At 37.8% G+C, this 21,706-nt stretch overlaps 1 protein-coding gene across 3 annotated transcripts; it reads right to left on the bottom strand.

The window, feature by feature from the left end:
• Positions 1-1,124: 1,124 nt before the first annotated feature.
• Positions 1,125-20,964, bottom strand: LOC129422237 (synaptopodin 2-like protein). 3 transcript variants are annotated; one of them, XM_055178016.2, is made up of 4 exons: positions 20,877-20,964; positions 15,901-17,028; positions 6,148-8,069; positions 1,125-3,898 (listed from the first exon to the last, which is right to left on the bottom strand). In XM_055178016.2, the coding sequence occupies exons 2-4, from the start codon at positions 16,100-16,102 to the stop codon at positions 3,191-3,193; spliced, it is 2,832 nt and encodes a 943-aa protein (XP_055033991.2). In that variant the 5' UTR covers positions 16,103-17,028; positions 20,877-20,964; the 3' UTR covers positions 1,125-3,190. The 3 variants fall into 3 exon arrangements, 2 of the variants coding, with proteins under 2 accessions (XP_055033991.2, XP_055033990.2); XM_055178015.2 differs by lacking the exon at positions 20,877-20,964 and adding an exon at positions 20,753-20,876; XR_008637323.2 differs by lacking the exons at positions 1,125-3,898; positions 15,901-17,028; positions 20,877-20,964 and adding an exon at positions 10,952-12,058 and having other exon boundaries at positions 7,929-8,069.
• Positions 20,965-21,706: the final 742 nt, after the last annotated feature.

Consider the following 21,706-nt stretch of genomic DNA (forward strand, 5'->3'; position numbering starts at 1 on the left):
ATAGATAGTAAGCATCATGTGAATGCATACACTTGATGCATTTTATTAATTTAAACCGTAGGCTACAATGTCAAAATATAAGAAACTCGCATTATTACACAGGTACAAATAATACATAAGCTAATGATAAGTGGGCTGTTTTATTGAGTCGCTTCCGGTTGTTGTTGTTGTTAATAATTGTCGCTTACTGTTGGAGTTGTTCTTGAATGCATCATCTCTGCAGTATGCTTGTAATGCATGAGCTTCTTTACTTCATGAGTAAAAAACCTAATATAATAATAACATTCTGAAGAGATGATAATGAACGATCCATCTTTTTATGGATTTTATTTTATTTTTTTAAATCTGTCATCTGTTTTTGTTATTTTTTAAAAGCTGTCATCTGACGTATTTGATATATAGAGATTTCTTTACTTATTAAAGAATAAAAAAATAATAATTATTTTATAAAAGATTAAACAACTTAAAGACATTTCACGCCCTACTTTTAAATGTATATTTTAATATTAATTGTCCAACGGTGTGTTTTTTAAATTTTTTATTAATTTTTTTCCTCATTAATAAATATTTGCTATAACATCTTGAAATCATATACTGAGTTTATTCTCCACAGTGATGAGATGAAAACTTTACTCTTACCGTCCTACAGGTGGTAGTGTTTACCAGGCATCGGATGATCTTTCTGTATACCATTAAAGGGGTAGTTCACCAAAAAATAAAAATTCTGTCATCCTTTTCTGACTCTCTTGTCGTTACAAACCTGTTTAAAGTATTTTATTTTGATGAATATGAAGGAAGATATTTTGAAGAATGTTTGTAACTAAACCGATCATGATGAGCCCCATTTAGTAGGAAAAATAATACTATGGAACTAAATGGGGTCATGGACAAATTGATCACAAACATTTCACAAAATATTTTTCTTCGTGTTCATCAGAACAAAGACATTTATACTAACAACACGAGAGTCAGAAAATGATAACATAATTTTCATTTTTTTTGGGTGAACTATCCCATTAAAAACACAAGTCTAAATTTTTAACGTCTGCATTTGTAATTAAAATTTGTGCTTAAAACAAAAAAAAAACCATTGTGAAATGTGTCAAGGAATTCATCCAAGAAGATATTGTTTATTGGTGTTTATTTACTTAATGTACAAAACAATTGTAGAGAAAGAGAGAGAGAGAGAGAGAGAGAGAGAGAGAGAGAGAGAGAGAGAGAGAGAGAGAGAGAGAGAGAGAGAGAGAGAGAGAGAGAGAGAGAGGGAGGCAGGTTACTCAAGCATGATAAAGTCACTGTCAGTTCATTTATGTCAAACATCTTCCAGAAGACCACAGGAAGGATTACACCCTCTTACTGCGATTGTAAACCATCCTTGATACTGAGAAGATTATTCTAGCCAAAGTCACTTCAGCTGATGTCCTTGTCAATCAAACCATGCCTATATGCTTAAACCTGCTGATATCATCTGCTGCAATTCAATATCTGAGTGCATACTAACATGAGCACACTTAGTATACATGAGTGCTAACAACAATCATATACGTTTGGTGAGAATGTCCTTAACTGTATACAATGTGTTCTGTGAGAATATCAATCTAATGTAACTCATACTCTGTGTACAGACGTTTAACAGTGTATATGATAAAACATACATGTTCCCCACAAATATACTTGTTGCCCGTGTGTAATGTGTAAAAAACAACCACCATCATTTCTTTCATTATTGTACCAAATAAGTACTTAATCCCCCTAAACCTAACTGAAGCTCCTTTTGTGTGATATAATGTAAAGTTAAGCATATATTTATCCCCAGAAAATCTCACCCAGAATTATGTTTTTATTTGAAAGTGAAATATAAGCAAGATGCATTAATGAAAACAGAACTTCAGTTCATTTGTGTTATTATTATTTTTTGCAAACTTACGCTGTACTTCCACTGCTTTATGTTTTCACTTCTGTCCTTTTTATGCACATTTGTTAAACATGAAACCTACTTTATTCCTGTATAGTGCAGGTCAGCACACAACCAGTATGGAAGCTGCATTGGATTTCAAATCACCAGCATTTTCCATTTATAGTTTATGTAATGTAGATAACGCCATCATTCTCTCTCATACTGTAAAAACTTTGCCGTGTCATCCCAACAATCTAAACGCACTCACTATCAGCAATAAGCAATCAGATCCTATCAAGTTTTACTTGAGTCGGGCCTACAAATTTTGTCAATGTGCAACAATATTTTAATGCTCTCAAATACTGTTAAAGCAATTCTGTACAAAAAAGCAAAAGGCTAAATCCCTTTCATGTCCACGTACATTTACAAAAAACTGCTTTAAAATTTTTGCACATTACACTTTTCTTTGGTAATAAGCGTAAATGATTTTTTGGTACATTTTTCTGAATTCACGCAAGGCTTCTTCAAAAGATTACAGATAACTGCATAGATTTTACTTGAAAAAACAGTCATCATTTACTAATCCTCATGACATCCAAAACCTATTTGGCCTTCTTGGTTTCACTGAATGCAAAAGGAGACAAAATAATGCTTTCTTTAAAATGACTGGAAACCCAGGAAGCCAAAACCCAATATAGTCTGGCTATGAGTAATCCACTTCTACCCTAAGTAATCTTAAATTTGGTTACATGCCGTTTTTGCCAAAATAATTTGGAGAATGACTATATTTCATCATGTAAGCAAAGTCGACAGGTGTTCAAGGTGTTTGCTTTCATTTCCTTTTTAAACGTTATAAACGTATACGCATCATCTATTCTTGGACTATGGTTAGACGTCTTTTAGACTTTCACTGGCAGCCCAAATTTTGCCTTGTTTTAGCCAAAATTGCTTGCTGGAAATAGGTACAGATGCTTTTTGATGCTAGTAATGACTCATAAAATTAGTAATTATGATTTGAGATTTCAAGTTGTTTCTCACATAAATATTGCTTCAGAAAACTTGTGTATATTATTCCAGCGTCCCTTCCTATTCAATTTCAGTATAGAAGCCCAACACAAGACAAACATCCATCCAGGTGCATAACCACATGAAGATGAGTAAATGATCATTCCTTAAAACTTCACGACAAATGCCATTTTAGCCGTGCACAGGAAATCCAAAATGTTTTACATTCAATATTTAAAAGTTACTTTGGTTCCTGTTTTCATTACAACAATCGTCCATAAGTGCTTCCTACAGATCTTCAGGCATGCTTCCCCTCTTCACCTTTAAGCTGCCGGTCCAGCCGCGAGGGCAGGTGTTGTAGCTACGCACCCCGGGCGAGCGCAGGCCCGAATCCTCTGACTCGACAGAGGCGTCGGAGTCAGTCAGCGAGCGTGTGTTGTACAAGCGCACCGGCGAGTGGATCATACGGGTAGGAGAGGGACTGGTAAGGGTGGGTGACCGAGCTCCCAGCATTCGTGGTTGAAAAGGGCTTGCGGGTTTGTGTTCGTAAGGCACGGTACCGGCGTTCACAGGTGAGATGGGCAGGCTGTGCCCACTTAGCGCACCTGGAGATGGACTGTTTTTTCGTTTGGCAGCATTGATGATGTTTTTGGCCAGAATTCGGTGATTGGCTTTGGTGTCCTGGGTGACGGCCGGAGACTGGCACCTGGTTTCCCATGGTGGAGATACTGGTGAGGTGGCGTTAGATGGCTTAAAGATGATTCCCGGAGATGAAGCGGCAGACTTGTGAATGGTCTTATGGATGGGTCGGGGGGAAGGGGAGGCTGGTATGGGCTTGTAGATGAGGCTGGAGGATGTGGAGGTCACCACAGGGCTGCTGGGAGACCAGACCGCACTAGAGGCCACATCTGGACTGGTGAAGCGTCGAGTGAGATTGGGTGTCCTGGAAGTGGGGGTTGTGGAGCCAGGACTTGTGATCGGGGTGTCCTCTTCATCCTATGAGAGAAAAAAACATAACTTTTTGAGCTATGGCATCAGTCTTCATTTAAACACAAAGATGCAATCACACTCCAAGGTGCAAGCTACAACATCAGATCATTTATAAGACCATTTCATGATTTGTGAAAGCAAACAAGTTTCCTGGGATATTGTCAGGTATCATGCATGTTTGGACAGGATTAGCAGCACACCATTAAAACACATCTAACAGAATATCAGGGTTATCAGGGCTTTGAATCACAGCGAGCGGTTTATTCTTGTCCAACGACTGAGCAGTTTCCCAGCACACATCAGAGACATCATGCCATCTTCAGATTACCAGCATACACGCTGCCAAGGCCACTAACCTTTACTGAGATATGCTTTTACACCGCTGAGGATGCTGGGTAGGTTTTCACCCCCATCAAATGTGTTTTTCCAAGCACGAGGGAGGCCGTAGGTCGGGCCGTTCGTCTAAAGCTCGAGCCCGCAGGGGTCTGTGTTTTGGCTCAGATGTAAGTTTTTAGGGGCGGGCGAGGAATGCGCAGGGTACATTCATATTCAGACAGCATTACAGAATAGCTTCTCATTTCATTTTGGGTCGGGGCACAGCACAGCGGGCGTCTCTCAATGATCGCACAGCTTTGTTTTTACTAATAAAAACGCCTCTTTCAGCATTAAAAAGTAAAATACTGCTGTAAAACAATGGATTTTAAAGATGCTGAAAAAAATAAAAGATAAAGAACAAATACAGAATACTCAGTGCAAAACATCAGATTAGAAAAGAGAGGAAGATAACACAGTATGAAAGTAAAGATAGACATTTTAATAAAATAGAAGTGGACAAAATTGAATGAAACTGAAAAAGCAAAAAGGACAAATAAAGACCCAAACGGCAAAAAAGACTGATGCTGATAAATACTGCACTGTTTGAAAACAACCAGCGTAGAAGTCCCAATCAGATATAACATATATAAAGATAAAGTCAACTCGAAATGATGGTGAAAATGATATCCATACTAAACTATGAAGCTCATGCACTCATAAAACAATAAGAAGTGAACAGAAGAAGAGCAGCACAGGTGTCACGTCCAAGTATTAAAAGTCTCATATCTTCGACTTATTTTAAATTGCATTTTGTAGATCGTAAAAGCCATCTGCTAAAGTGCTTTATGAAACTCTATCAGACTCCAGCATTAAAACTTGGAGGCAAGCATTGGAAAATGACACACTAGTTACGTACCTAAAATATATATGGCACAAGCACAAAACTGAATAAACTAGCCTGCTTCTGCTGCACTAAATTACAATGTCTTGATTTAAATAAACTTCATTATAAGATTCATCGTTATTATGGCCCTCTAGTGGTCGTGTTATGATATCAATGCCTCAACATGCAAACCTAAACACAAGAAATTAAACTTTCTCTGTATTCTTCATCTTTTTTGATGACAGAAAACAGTGCAAGAATGAGTATTTTTCTCTTAATGCTTATTGTAATATCTAAAAATCCCTAATAAAAGACTTGTTGACTTAAAAACAATACTGTAAACATTTTTAGTGCATCCCTGAAATAGCGGTTTTTTTTTTAATATAGTAGTCCATTTTATACAAATCTGATTTTAATGTGTTAAAATCACATTAATATTTCTTCTTTTTTTTGCAGTGTAAGTGCATAGCTATTTGAAGTGAGTATAACAATAATCGGTGTACTGCCCCATACAGCAAAAAATACATTTCTCTGGCCAAAAATATGTTTTAAATATATGCTAAGTAAAGCTTCATTTTTTTCATTTAAAAATATATTTAGTTTTCATATAACACATATTTCAGGGGCAACCAAAACATTGGAAATTTTACAACCCATATGGCAAGAAATATATTTTTCCTGGCCAAAATATAAATTATTGTATAAAATATAAAATTATAAGTTTATTTTTGCAGTTAAGCAGTTTAAATTTATTTTTAACATTTTAATTGTTTAAGTTTTTCTTCCAATACGATGTTAATATAAAAAATATACAAAAATGGCCAAAAATATATTGGTGAAAAAAACCTTTTAAACCACATAATTTTTGACGATTTGCTGTATATTTTAATTTTTTTTTTTTGCCGTATGGGACTTTCTTTCTCATTATTTCGAAGTGAAAGTTCAGTCGGATACATCACTTTTACATCATTTCCACAATACAGTCTGAAGAGTACATAAAAAAACAAAGGAAGAGCAAAGATAAAAAGGATTCAAATTATGAAGATGGTTTCCACACCTGTGCAGTGATTCCAGCTTTTTTGGTGGAGAAGGTGGGTCTGGGCGCCTTGACGGCGGATCGAGGTGAGACCACACGTTCTGGAGCTAAAGGAGACACAGGAGAACTGATGCTGGGACCGAATGGCGTGATGGGAGGAGAAAAGCAATGGGTGGATCTGTATGAAGCAGAAGGACTGTATGGTGATGGTAATGGACTAGAGGGAACTGAAGGTGACCTAGAGACGTTGTAACCTGTTTTGAGCGGCTTAGGTGGCGGGGCCGCTCTGGGAAGAGTGCTGTAGGTATCTTTAGTTGGGTTGAATATGAAGAGGGATGAGCTGAGCTGGTACGGCTGATGTTTGGACAGCTCCATCTCGATTTTAGTGCAGCCGTTCTCTATAGGTATCTCTGGAGGCGGTTCTGGTGTTTTGACAGGAGCGGCCTTTTTGCGCGGGGCCTTCTGAGCTTGCAGCGTCTTTGACGCCTGTGCATTCATGTTCGAAGTGTTTATGATGGCCTTGACTCGACCAGGCATGTTGGACGGATACACCCACGATGGAGGTAAGGACATGGTCGGAGAGGGAGATCTCAGCTCCTTGCTTTCACGGACGTACCTTTCCATCCTGGATTGACGTTTGGCAAACAGTTCAGCCCCTTTCCCTGAAGCGTTGGTAAGGGCCTGCTCGGGCTTGTGCTCCACCCTGGCACGCGTCCCGGAGCGCTTCAAACACGAAGTCCACTCCGGCACCAGCGCCTCCTCACAAACAACCTCCTCCTTGGCCAGAAAGTTTGATGCTTCGGCACCCAGAGCCAGCAACTCCTCTTCTTGCACAGGATCTGGCTGGGCTTTCTGTTTCTTCTTTTCATCTGCTCCCTGCACCATAGAGAGGAGTTCAGGGTTCGGAGCCAATTTGGGCTTCTCCTGAAACGTGAACATCGACTTGCGGGTCGATCGGCGAGACCTGCCCTCTTCGAGGATGCCGGTTTTGATGGGTGTGACAGACCTTTTCTCCCTCAAGAGCTCAGGAACAAATGTGGGTCTGGGGGCAGATGGGCGAATATAAAAGGAAGAAGGCTGAGGTGAGGCAGCTGTGTTAGGTGGTGGAGGCCTGGAGAAGGTTGGGAGTGGAGGAGTTGGATATGAAGGAGGAGGGGGTGGTGGAGAGAAAACAGGTAGTGGATGTGATGTGAAAGCTGGATCGTGGTAATGTGAAGGTTGTGAGCGGGAATATGGTGTCGTAGTGGGCTCTTGGAAGGCTGGTAATGGTGGGGAAATGTAGGATGGTGCTGGTGTAAAGTCCTTTACTGGACTCGCTACCTCTGAAGAGCCTACAGTTGTTGGGGAGAAAAACGGTCGAGCTGTACGGTTGATAATAGACGGTTGCTTAGCTGTTTTTCCATTGCACTGTGTACCGTATCCGTTCAAGGTGTCTTTATTGGTGTCTACAGAGTGAGCGTGTCCTCCATTTCCTCGAGGTTCCTCCTGAAAAGCGCTGTCAGTTTTTGATTCACTTTCATCCTTCAACGCATCTTCTGAGAGCTCCTCGTCCTTCTCATTGACCGGGAGAAAGTGTCTTTCCTCCTCGACTACATCCTGACGTGTAACCTCGCCAGCGTCCTCCATGTCCTCACAACTGTGGATTCTGCTAGCTGACCAAGTAATATTCCTGTGATTTAACTCCTTGTGCTGGCTTTTAACCGAGTGTTGGTCGTCCCATGTCAGTGGATCTTCTGAAGACGAATCAATTACATTCTTGGGTTCTTCTGCTTCACCTCCTGCAACACTCACGAGTGTGAAAGCGTCTACTCTTTGTCTACGACGATTGAAAAGCTGAACGCCTTTGGAGTTGGAATTGGCCTGGAGCTGAGCAGCGATGATCTGACTCTTGGTTCGTGCCTCCTTCAGCTCTTTCTCTGATAAACTGGCACTTCTGCTGAGGTCTGTAATGTAAGAACGAAACAAAAATTAGAAAGAGAGAAATGTAGGGTTTTGAGTTTGAGTGAAACAAAACAAAGCTTGTAAATAGAAAATGCATTAAGTTTCTAGTAGAATGAAGTCCATGAAAAAGTATAGACTGATTTAAGTAAGTTTAGGTAAAATTATTCAAAATTATTGTACACAAAGCAGAGAAAAGTCACATAAAGTCACCCCAACACAACAGCAATGTACGAGACTGAGAGCTAAAGGAAAGATGGGATTAAAAATCTGAGTTATTTCATCAAATATTCACTTTCGAATTGTTCCTAAAATAAATGTTAAAACATTAGCATTGTTTTGAACTTTTTTTCATTGCAGTGAGCCTATTCAAAATCTGAATCTTTTTTATTATATTGACCATTTATCCTATTTAAATTTTCACTAAATAAATGCAAATAAATGTAAATGCAAAACATAAGGCTATTTTTTATTAGGAATTTGGCAGAAATGCTTTTTGGTTGTTAATTTTATTTTACCTTTAAAGACTTCTCAAAGGTACTTGAGTACCAATAAAGTCTAAATGTCCACCTTTACGTCTTCCACTTTAAATGTCTGCTCAAAATCACACCTATCTGGTTTGGTTTAACCATTGGAAGCAATGATAGTCCTCTTTTCTGCATTAATACTATCATGTTTGGAAAGGTGGACCATAAGTTGCAAAAGGTTGAGAACCCCCCTGTTCTGTTATATACAGTATATATGTTATATATTTACATTTTTTTTCTTCATGTTTTTTGCTGCTTTGAAGCGATGAAACATTGAGAGCGCTGTATAAATAAAAGTGACTTGACTTTAAATGTTTTCATAAGGGATTTTGGGTGCATGTGTGATCCCAGCCTATAGGAAAAATGTGATGCATTTAAAATGACAGGCCTGCTTTATTAAAGATTTATAAAAGTTTTAGCAAATACAAGCCTACTTCAAGCTTTGTACAGTTTAGTTGTGTAATCATAAGTCAAAATTATTATGTGTTTTAATTCATGAAATCATGTAAGCTCCTTTAAGTCATGCTGTGTATAAACCTGAATCATATCATGAACACACAAATACTTTTAGAAAGTGTTCGTTTGAAAGATTTGAGTAAAAAACTACTTCACGTCTTATTGTGATTCATGCTTCCTAAGGGCAAACCTTTCGTGGAGCGTATAAACATCTGACATATTTATTATTCTGAGGACCACCTGTAAACACAGTAAAACGTTAAGATTTGCAGCTCTGTCCGTAATTTGGCAAAGAGGAATGTTCAAACAGTCATGTATTTGTTGAAAATGGTAAAGGTTTATTGACTGGTCTAAAAAGGGCCATTCCAAGCTGCAGAAAGTATTTCCTTCACCATGGGTTTTAGTCTCAAGTCCCTCCCTTAGCATTCCTTAACTGCCGAGAAAATTCCCTGCTTAAGAGTGCAGAACGCCTTGAGAAATCTCTTCGTGCCATTCGAGCTGACATCCTGACGGTTTATAACTTTCCAACATCACTTACGAGACATTCAAATGCTCGGACTTTGACCCGCAGCATTAAGCTGCCATGGCATCTAAGTTTCCGTAAATAAAATGTGCACTTGGAGATTCTGCCTACAAAAACACAACAGGAAAAGATAAGAAAATCAAAACATCTCATTCCTGAAGTATACAGACAATTACATCATTGTTTTTGCTTCAACTCGCCTAATAGTTAAGTGTGGAACATAAACACAATCTGTTTTCCTAATAGACCTCTGAATAAATAGTTAGCGTAGACTTCCCTGGGGTTGTTTTCAGCTTTGATCCTAAACCTCAGACTTGGAAGCAAACCTGGAGATTATTTGGAGGGTTTTTTATTAAGCAGGTAGGTCTTTGTCCTGCCAGAACCTAATTTGAATTATGTCAAGTAGTTAAAAGCAAGAGTTTTAAATCTCTCTCGGTCTGTTTTATGTGCCAGACATCCCATGGCATGAAACTATTATAGAGCTGCATCTGTACTTCATTTCACCAGCCAAAACACCTCTTAATTTAGTCTCAACCTCCAGTGCCGTGGTTAAAAGCTTTCCATTTTCCTTCTTTACAGATACCCATCTTTACTGTGTTTAAAAGCATCTGTTGTTTATAAACCTGGAGCAAAATCCCATAATCATCTGTAAACACATGCAACTTTTCTCTTTGCATTTTTTCCCAATGTATTCAAGTCAGCAGTATGTTTAAAAGATGAATTTGCTTTTCCTTAACCTCCTATTAACAAATACTCTGTAGATTAATATTTACCTGATGCACAGCTCATGCTTGTTCATTAAGCTGGATAATATAATCATAATAATAACAATAATCTTTATTTTATATAGTGCCTTTTAAAGTTACTTAACAAAGTGCTTTTTTATTTAAGAAACAAGAAAAAAAGAACAGTTAATACTATTATACCAAAAGCAAAAAAGCTACAACAAAAATAAACAATATGCAATAATATCTAAAACAGTTACCTATAAGCAAGTATAAAATAAAATGTCATAGCAAACGGGGCTATGGGTTCATTTATACAGCTTTAATCAAATACTTTAAACACAACCAAACTTAGCATCTCTATTTTAATGCACTTACTAGCAAAGACTGTCATGACTGAATTTAGGACAAATGCAAAACCAATCTAACTGAAACTGAAAGAATGTTTGCCATTTTCTTCATTTTAAAGAGAAAAACACTTTCATAACTCCTCAGAACAATCCAAGCAGTAAAACATTGATTTGTTTTATATCACTTTAAACGAGCAGAAAACGCGTATCAACAATATAAACTAGATCAGTTAGTTTGATCTTGACAACTTGCTGTTCATAAACCTAAGGCTTACAAACTTAGCGTATGACTTTTCCTTCTCTTACCTTAATAAAGTCTCAGTGCTGTCTGATTTTACTTCATGTATCTCTTTCTGCGGCGCGCGCGTAACTGTAGATCAGATTTCTGTGACTGATGATCTGCCTCGCGCTCGCTCGGTTGCTGCTAACGCGCATCAGACATTAAACTGACTGACTGGGTCACTGGACAAGAGCTTACTTTCCTTTTTCAGGATGGGGGAAAACCGGGTTATGGTGTGTGACGTTACTGTTCACCGCCTCTGTGTGTGGTTTTCTTAGGAAACTTGAACTGCAGTATTGGGGAGGACCGGGGCTAGTTGTCACACAGGAAAGTTGTCATTTCTCAATTCAGATAGAAATAGAAAACCATCACGTCATAAAGGGTCAGCTAATGCAGATTGATCTCTTTCTATTTAAAGGGATTACAAACAGGGCTAAATATTCATTTAATATGACTGACAACACTGTTGAAAGAATCCATCTCTTTTATGTTTCTAGCTTCAACAATATTCCCACTTGTAAACATAGCTGTGGGCTCTTAAGTCAAAATATGGAAAGCTCAAATTTTTAAGTCACTGGATAAAAGCATCTGCTCAATGAATGCAAATGTAAATATAGATGTAAAAAACACTACCTCACTTTGTTTTTCTCTCAACAGGTATTGTTTTATTGAAACTTGTATTTTTTTGTACTATTGCCTCCTATATGACACTTTTATTGTTTTCTAATCTTTGTATGTTGCTTTAGATAAAAGCATCTGCTAAATGCCTATAAATGTCTCCGAAGTTTTCAAATACTGTCCCAATGCTAAATGAAGTCACTATAATTTATTATACCACAGGGCTTTATTCTGATTGGTTGAAAAATGTTTCATGGGTGTTGATTATTTTTCTGTAAAACACACACCTGACCTGTCAAATGTCTTAAAATAACCACCAGAGCTGAACCTGTGGTAACCGTGGTATAAGTGGAATAATCCTTTGAATTATTTGAAAATAATGCACACCGCAGTGTAACTCTACTTCACGTCGTGCTGCATCACGGGAGATCATTATTTTCAAAAAAACGGCCTGTCATCAATTATTCCTTATATAATTTATCCTTCATGCACAGAATCAATGTATCAGCTTTTGCTTGCACAACTTGCAGTGGAAAAAATGACTAAAAATAACTATTTCTGTCTTGCTTTTTGTAAAAAAAAATATCAAAAAATTCTTAAATCAAGATGCATTTTCTTGGTGAGCAAAATGGCCTTTTTTCTTAAACACTTATTTCCAGTGGTGTAGTGGTGCCTGAAGAAGTGGGTATACTTTTAATTCATGCCCCCATTTTTTAAGTAGAAGTGGAAGTATGAAACTAATAAAGAAGTGGGTATACTCCGTATACCTGCGTATACCCTGCACTACACCACTGCTTATTTCAAGAAAAATGTTCTTACCCAATTGGCAGATTTTTTGTTTTAAGCATCATTTTTTTTCTTAGGTAATTTTGCTCATCAAGAAAAAACATCTTAATTTAAGAATTGTTTTATATTTATATACTGAGAACAAGACAAAAAATTTTTTGCAGTGTTTTTGCATGCATGGACACAAGGGCGGAGTTCATTTAACTCCATTTCCTTGCTCAGCTCAACCATCTGTCCTGACTCATAACACTGATGCTAAACTTATCATTAACCTGGAAACTAAAAAAAAAAAAAAAACGCTCAAATACAGCAGCAGAAATGCGAGGAAATCCACATTACTCCTTTTCCATTACCAGTGAGTTGTGTATGAAGTGTATAGCCCCTCGGTGTGGAAAGATGAAGGAAATTCACTCAAAGCATGTAATTTAAAGGTCAGATGTTATGTAACGAGAGAGAGAGACAGAGATGAAATATCATTCTTCCTCTCAACAATGTGTGTGTTGATGTGTAGCTGTGCTGTCTAAAATCTCAAAACCTAAGATTATTTACTTAAACCTCACTGTAATATATAATAAACCCTGTTCTCTATACCAACACTTAAAGAATAGCATTTTCTTGCCTCTCATTTGAACTTCAACATTAAAGGGAAATTCCGCCCTAAAACGGAATTTAGGGTGTTTTTTCGTTGTTAACGAGTCAAACTTTCATTTAAAAGCATATTTATGACTGAAGAGCAACACCCAAGATATCCAAGATGCTCGTCCTCTGGCAAACTGGCCCTCGAATGCGAGTGAACAGGGCACGTCGACCGAGCGCACAAAATCTCCACCTCTACAACACTAAGAAGGCTCGACACAACGCGACACTCCACTCGAAGCACCACGTGGGTCTCCACACATGAACGCGAGCACCGAGAACATTGTTTGTGTACACAGATTTTAGTAAAAGCGAAAAGTTTGGAACAACTTACCGTGCTGTTAAACTGCGTCCCGCCGCCATCTTGCCAGTCATGAGCAATCGATCTCAGAATGCGACATAAGGAGGAAGGAGAGTAAAGATGGATAGCTCCTAAAGCATAGTTCCATATAAATGCACGGATAATTTGTTGTTTTGTCTCAAGTGAAAAACAATATTGACCCTGTAGTTGAAAAAGTAGCGTCCTATGGAGTCCATTCAATCGCATTCTGAAATCGATTGCTCATGACTGGCAATATGGCGGCGGGACGCAGTTTAACAGCACGGTAAGTTGTTCCAAACTTTTCGCTTTTACTAAAATCTGTGTACACAAACAATGTTCTCAATGCTCGCGTTCATGTGTAGAGACCCACGTGATACTTCGAGTAAAGTATCACGTTGTGTCGAGCCTTCTTAGTGTTGTAAAAATAGAGATTTTGTGCACTCATGCGACATGCCCTATTCACTCCCATTCAAAGGCCAGCCCACCAGAAAACGAACATCCCAAACATCCCAAATGCTGCTCTTCAGTCACAAATATGCTTTCAAACGAAAGTCCGACTCGTCAACAACGAAAAAACACCCCAAACTCCGCTCTAGGGCGGAATTTCCCTTTAATATAGATGCCAGCTCTAAATCCTGAAGCAAATGAATTATGAGTATAAAAGACGAGTGCTAGTAGACGCAATCCCTGGAAATGGACACAAGAAATAGATTCAACAAACAACAAATCCCTTTAAAAATAAAATCATCTCATACTAGAAGAGAGAAAACAAATGAAGAGTTTACTGTGAAAGATTTCTACATTGACTTGTGATTTTATAATGATATTAAAGCTGTATAGGTTCATGGAAGTAAAGTCATGAATTCTGCTATTTGAGTTTATAAATGTGAGTTCTCATGATGAGTGAAGCTGTGAATGCTGTCTGCTGGCAGTGATGCATGTGTTTGGTGGTCATCTGTAAACCCTATTACACATTCTTTCCAGATCACTTTTCCCAAACACTTGATGATTATGGTTAGTGGCGCTGTACTATACTGATGTTATATTATAGCTCCTTTGTGTCTGTCAGTATATGAATGTGTCACTGATGTTTAAACAGTACCGTGTTGAGTCTCAAATCCATCACAGTGTCTTATTATAATGACAGATAGGCAAACAGAGGGAAGTTTTATTGCTTTTATAGCTCAAGAACCTTAAAGGCCATTATACAAAATCCACTTTTACAAGGACATAAATGTGTGTTGGCAGTGTGTGAACACAACCACCCTACAATGACAAAAAAAATGTACACCTTTTTTAATCTCTGCTGTTTTGATTCTCTAAGCAATGTGATGTCACACTGCTAAAGCCCCGCCCATATCCACTGACTGACAGTCTTTGTATAACCGTGCATTTTTTTCTGTGCTTCTTTGTGAACTCACATCTATTTTAACCAAAACATTTCTTTTGCCAAGGGAGCTAAGAGCAATAGCTCATTTGCATTTAAAGGTACAGACACAAAACCGTGTGTTTTAGACATGTTATAATAAATGATGTGTGGGGTATTTTGAGCTAAAACTTCACAGACACATTCTGGACACACCTGAGACTCATCTTACATTTTGTAAAAATGACCATAATGATGTTGGGTATATTCAAATTAAATAATTTAATTTGAGTCAAGTGATTAGTAAAAGTTATAAAATGAATATGCTCTTGTCATTTGTTCTGTAAGGTTTTGCAGATTAATGATTGACTTCATATGAAGATCTCTGACTTTTGGATCTGTGTGGAGTTTGAGACTATACTAAATCTTATTGGATCTTATACTAAAAGTTATTTTCAATCCATGCAGTGTTGGGTCAAAAGATGCAAACACAGCCATTGGATTAAATTAACCCAGGAAATGTTTCTATTTGACCCAACAATGGGTTAAAACAACACAACATAGTTTAAAGCGTAACTAAACCCCTGGTCAGAGCCTGACTCCACCCACTGGCAATATTTGAAAAATGCAAGAAAAGTGGGCAGATCCCAACAGCGATAGAGGGGACGACCTAAGCTCGTACCAAGTGTGTGATGAGATCGTAACAAGGGCGTGGTAAGCTTGAAACTGCTTGCGTCACGAGTCATTTTTTGGACCCAACATCCAATAGGAAAATTCAACTGCAGTAGACACCGTTCAACCTGAAGAGGGCAGCACTCAGACGTTTTTACACCATATATTGTAGTATTGAAACACTTTATATCCAAATGTCAAAAAACTTACTAAAATCAATGAACAGCACTAATAAAGCATCATTCTTACAGATCATTAACTAAAAAAAGTTGGTTAAGGGTTAAGTTACTCTTTAAATTACGACCCAATGGGTTGGGTTTGTCCCTTTTTGACCCAACGCTGCAAGGGTTGAAAATAACTCAGCATTTTTTTGGGTTTAAACTCTATAACAGAAACAGATGTTGTCTTTTTCTTATTAAATCATCTGAGAAGCAGATGTCTCCATTACATTTCTTTGCTATCTAGAAACTATTGAGACATGATTAACACATCATATCGTTTGTGTTACTAAATACAAGTTAATTTGACTGCAGTGTAATATAACCTTCTCTTTGATTCAAGAAGTAAATATTTACTTGTTTTTCGTTCCATCTGGCTGATGTAAGTCGTCAAGCCTGGCTTTTCTTTGACCCCACAGTGTTCATCTTTCTCCAAGATCCTGGTCCTCTCCTCCGGGGATTTTCCTGATCCAGATCTGTCAGAGGTGGATGATGTGGTGATAGTCTGTCCACCCCAGCTGTCCCCTCTTCTTACAGGTTTATGTGTATAATCCATCATCCCTGCTTCAGAACCTGGTTATGTGTCACTCTTTCTCTTAGACGGCACGTTTGCCTGGGTGTGACACAAGCTTTCTGTTTCTCAGCTGAGGTGTACGTTTCAAGTTGTTTCGGCTCGTTTATCCCTTCCGACTTACGAAGAAGCAAGGATTAAAGTGAATGCTTTACATTTTGCTAGATGTTTGTCTTCGCTGTAATCCTCAGAGCAGACCCATTACACACCAGAGATGAGCTGAAAAATGCACTTGTACTTTCAATCCGCACAATATTGTTTAAACTCTAACAAGACCTCCCGGGAGGGACTTCTCAATGCACTTTGGAGAAGTTCCCATGGAAAATATCCAAGAGAATTTCACAACTTGGATATGCACTTTTGCAAATCCGGTGAGGGCTCGAAACTATCCAGAGTTTTATTTGTGTCTGTTTATGATCACTGATCCAGATATTTGTCTTTATTTTAGTAAAGTCCCGTCACCGAACAAGTCCCCTGAGTTTATCACAATCCCACTGAGACCGAATGAAGGCACGCGTACCCCTCGCTCTTAAAGCACTTCAATAATGTCAAGATGAAGGACAGTGGTTGGTGCTTTCCTGATGGTTTATTAGCACAAGAGAAACCCAGAAAAATCATCCGAATCTTTTGTCTGGACCTATTGTAATCATTCACAAACTAAAAATTCCAAGCAAGGCTTTATTGTGTTTATATTCTAAACAGATGGTTTCTGTAGTTTTTGATTTGTAATCCTGATGGAGTCTCTCTGGGTGGCTCAGCTGGGTCATATGATCTCTAGATGACATTTAGTTTATTTACTCATTTCAGATTAGATCCAGTGAGATTATCCAAACAGGTCTGAATGTGTTAATCTCTGTGTATATGTGATGTTTAAATCGATCAGATTCAGTGTTGTTCCTCTTGTCTGCCACTTCCTGAAACATATAAAGTTGCAAACTGTCAATCAATGTAAGTGCAATCATAAAATAAAGAATATCCTATAAACAATACACAAATAGTTTAGCAATGTGAACTAGTTACTCACATAATGGGAATGGGAAAAAAATGTTTTATTACATAAAGGAGGGGCTTTTCCTTTGGCCCACTGCACTTGATAGCATTGATGAAAATGACACCCCAGCCATTGTCAAATCAGTGGGAGGAATGAACTACACTTCCTACATGTGGAAACAATGCATATCTTATTGTTTTATAAAGGAGAAAGGATATTTAAAGAACAGTGGCCAGTTATGAGGTTGTCATTTTAATAAAAACCCATTTAAAGGAAGGAAGGTCAATTCTTTCGGAAGTGAAAAACTGACCCATGTGAAATATGTGTCCACAGAAGTTGACAAGTAACGATTGACTTTATACTGACATCTCTGACTCTTGGATCTGTGACAAGTTTGAGACTCTTATCAGAAACACATGTGAGATTAATGCTGGCTTTATCTTATCAAAACATCTAAAAGGCAGATGTCTCCATTACATTTCTTTGCTATCTAGAAACGATGGAGACATTAACCCGTTAACTGTCACCGGACCTTTTGAGTCTGGGGGTAAAAAGTTTATGTGCACCATTACATTAATATAACTCGTTTTTTGATCTAGAAACTTAATATTGGTCTTGTTTAAAAGAAGACACTCTAAGACAACAATCTGGAGGTGAAAATATTAAACAGAAAAAGTGTTATATCAGTATAAATGTATTTAAAAAAATAAAAAAATGCAACATATTCATTTTATAAATAAAATTATAAAAATGTAAATGTTTCATAGCAGAAAGGTTGTACAAATGAAGCCATATGTCTTAAATAGCTGTGATCAAAATGTCAAGTTTTAATCACAAAAAATTTGGTTTGTGTCACACTTTTAGAGGTTTTACCAACAACGCCCACTAGGTGTCAAAGGTTTGCAGCATACTCTTGTCACAAATTAATAAATTACTGTCACTGCATTATTATTTTGAAATATATAAACTACATTCTTAGAGCTTTCCAATAATAGTTTGTCAACATGTTTAAAGATTTATAATAGGATGAATATATAATAATTAACATGCATTCCTATTGGGGGGTCAAACCAAAAAACATCCATTCCTATTGGGGGGGTCTAACCCTATCCCTAAGGGAGGTGAAAAACAAAAAACTGTTACTACATAATTTCTATCATCAGATGACCTTAAAATATAAAAACTACATTCCAAGAGCTTTTCAGTGATATAAAGTTTGTCATGATTAGATAAAAATGTACATCCAAAATATTGCAGTAAACGTAGGTGTCCAGTATATGTGATGGACGACAGTCAACTAATAAGTTGTGTGAAGGTTGCTGGCAGGCTTTCGTGTTACTAAAGATGGCAAAACTCATCAGAAACCTTTCTGGATATAAGCAGAAATCATTCATAAAATTATTCATAAAATCCTAATAATACCCAGCAATCATTGTGTATTTATGAAATATTTTGTGTCAGGTTCATCACACTTTAAATCCAATAGACTCAAGATTTTGCCTTGAAAATCCACCAAGCCATACAAATTATTGACAGAAGTGCACTACAAGGTTTATTAATGTGACTTTGAAGAAGTAAGGGTGGAGTCACCACAGATGATTTGTAGGGTTAATAAAGAATTGGCTTTAATGGAAAAAGCAGTGAACATGATCTCACAAATGCCCTGAAATAAAACTGGCATGCCCAAACTGGACAATGTGGTTAATGGCAAGACTACAAACATCTCCAACAGAGCTCAAGGTTCACATGAGGTAATAAGATCCCATTAATCTTCATCAACTCCCTTTCAATGCCGTTTAAACTAATAACACACAAGACTAATGAGACTTATCTTGACCTCTGTGCATTTATGTTTGGAAGTTTACATCACTTCAACGGACCACAAAGAAAATATCCACCGATATCATCCTTTCTGCCATCCATTCAATAAAGAAAACTAAACACAATCTTTCTCTCTTTCTCCTCTTAGGACCAAAAGTGAAAAACAGGCGCATTGTAAGTGATGTTGCTGTCTAACAGGGCTCGTACACAGAGTTAAGGATTTGAACAAACCCAAACCAGACGTGATGTGACAAGTTTCCAGCAAATTATTTGTATGTCCACAATGAAAGAGAAACTGCTGAGCACAGCCCACACTGTTTGATGACTCAATTTGAAATCACATAGACAAACCCAGAACATATCTAAAGAACAGAATGTCTTAGCAACATTAATGTATGCAGCCTCCCATTATGTCCTAGCAACCATCTTGACATTGGTGCTTATTCAGTCATCACATTTAAATCTTCCTAAAAAAATAAAAATGCTACTGAGTAATAAGCATTTCAGTAATCATGTAATAAATGTATGAGTCAGGTGCTGTCAGTCTCAATGCACAGAAGCCGCAGGTAGCTGAAGTAGGCGTTCGTGTGTGTTTTAATCTACAGTATATCCATTACAGTGCATTCTTTAGACAGTCATGATGGTGTACACAAGAATGTCTGACACAGCGTTTTGATAGACCTCAGGGGTCCGACAGATCCCTCTTATCTCCAGATCCATTACAGCCCTGCAGGGCCGGATCCTTCAAGCATACACGCCAGCACAATGCAGAGACCTGCTCTTCAACTCCACTTCCTTTACACAAAAGCCTTTTCAAGTACCTGTAATTGGTCTGAAAAATCATTTGGGGGTGCAGTCTACATATGGCATTCTTTCAGAAGTAATTCACAGCAAGCTTCTGATAGCCAGCATGTCTTAGCTTGTACAGGTTGATGACAGAAAACAAAAACATCAGCATTTCAATGAAACATGGTGCATGCACCCTAACAGAACTGCCAACGTACCCCACGTACTGTAGAAATTATAGAGAAAACCATCCTGTCATCAAAAAGTTGGGTTGTTTCAACATTTTCTAGGTTAAATGAACCCAACAGTTGGGTTTTGACCCCCAAAAATGGGTTGAAAATAACCCAACATGTTTTAAAGCGTATCATTCAATAGCAATGCTGAGCATCTGCCACTAAAGACCGAGCAGAGGAAAGAAAACAAATCCAAGGTGCTCTGTGATAAATTAACTCCTGTAAACACTCGCTTACACAGACTATAAGTAGCTTTTAATTTGATTATAATAGCATGCAACTCTTAAAGATCAACAAACACACATGAAAAGAAGAATATGTGGCCAAATTCAACTCCAGCTAAAAAAACAAGCAAACACAGCACTGACCCCTCCAACTGATCCATACAGAAAATTATAAACCATTAAAACTTTCAAACTCTTGCAATTTATGACACCGCATAAAGCTTTAGATCAGATACAGCCGATCGGAGACAGATGCACAGCCGCTGCCTAATATATAAGTCATTACCGTCACTAAGATACTCAAGCACCGGATATTCATCTACTGTTACAACACGCTGCTCGAATTTATCATCATACAGCAACAACCACACACAGACAGGACAAAGAACAGCAACAGATGAAAGCCCACCGCCACTGAGATTATCCCTCCAGACAGAAAGAAAGAGAGAGAGAGAGAGAGAGAGAGAGAGAGAGAGAGAGAGAGGAAAAGAAATCAAGTAATGCTACACAAATATTATTTACAAATATATAAAACTTCACAGTTTCCTAGTTGCAGTCACACATTGCAGATACAGCTGAATACCTGATGCAGTAGAGAAAGATCTTCAGATGTAGTTTAGGATTCAACAGGTGATAAAGTTTCTGTGTTAACACATCGCCAGTCTGCTTGTAAATTATTCCTCTATTTAGTTTTGGAAAAGACTCACCTGTACTCTCAAGTGTTTTGTTTCTATGTGATGACTAGTTTGTACTGCCCACTTTTCAGGTCCTTCTTTATGTTCACCTCCCCCTTGTATATCACACTGAGCTTCGCTCTCTCTCTCTCTCTCTCTCTCGCTCTCTCTCTCTCTCTCACTCTCTCTCTCTCTCTCTCTTGCAGACAGAAAGGAGGAAAAAGGGGGTGTGGACAAGCAAGGGTTGGAGCACAGAGAGTTCTTTGTCTGCCTACTTCATATGGTTTCCTTCAAACGTGCATACTGAAGACATTATATATTTCATATTTAAAGTATGGTCGTTTTAGAAACGGTGTGCACCCTTCTTTGCTTTTTTCTGCATTATGGGTATGCACAATATAGTTTTAACAGGGAACAGACAATATGCAAGATGCATGCGCTTAAAAAGAAAATGAGTGCATTGTGCTTGTTTTCTGATTGCTTAAAGTTTTATGAAGTGTAGGCTATACTCCATAGAGAGTGGATTTACAATAAGCATAACACGAAGGGTCATGCAGATGGGTTTTACAGACATGGAGAGTCATTTTTAGGCAGTAATGCATGTTAAGGCATGACAGTGAAACTTTCATTGGGATCCCCACAGATCTTCTGATAGTGATGTCTCCTCTAGGAAAGACATTTAAGATGAGGGGTATCTGTAGCAATAAAGAAAGATTTTATAACATTATTATGGGTTATTGTAAAGCTGTAAACTATAACCTCTCATCTTCTCAGCGTTTGGAAATACTGAGCATCTCTGGAGAAATATTTGCTTCTGATAATTAAAACAATACAGTTATTACATGTAAGCCGACTACTGATGT

The sequence above is a fragment of the Misgurnus anguillicaudatus genome, chromosome 16 (genome assembly GCF_027580225.2).
Source record: "Misgurnus anguillicaudatus chromosome 16, ASM2758022v2, whole genome shotgun sequence".
Classification (NCBI taxonomy): Eukaryota; Metazoa; Chordata; class Actinopteri; order Cypriniformes; family Cobitidae; genus Misgurnus; species Misgurnus anguillicaudatus.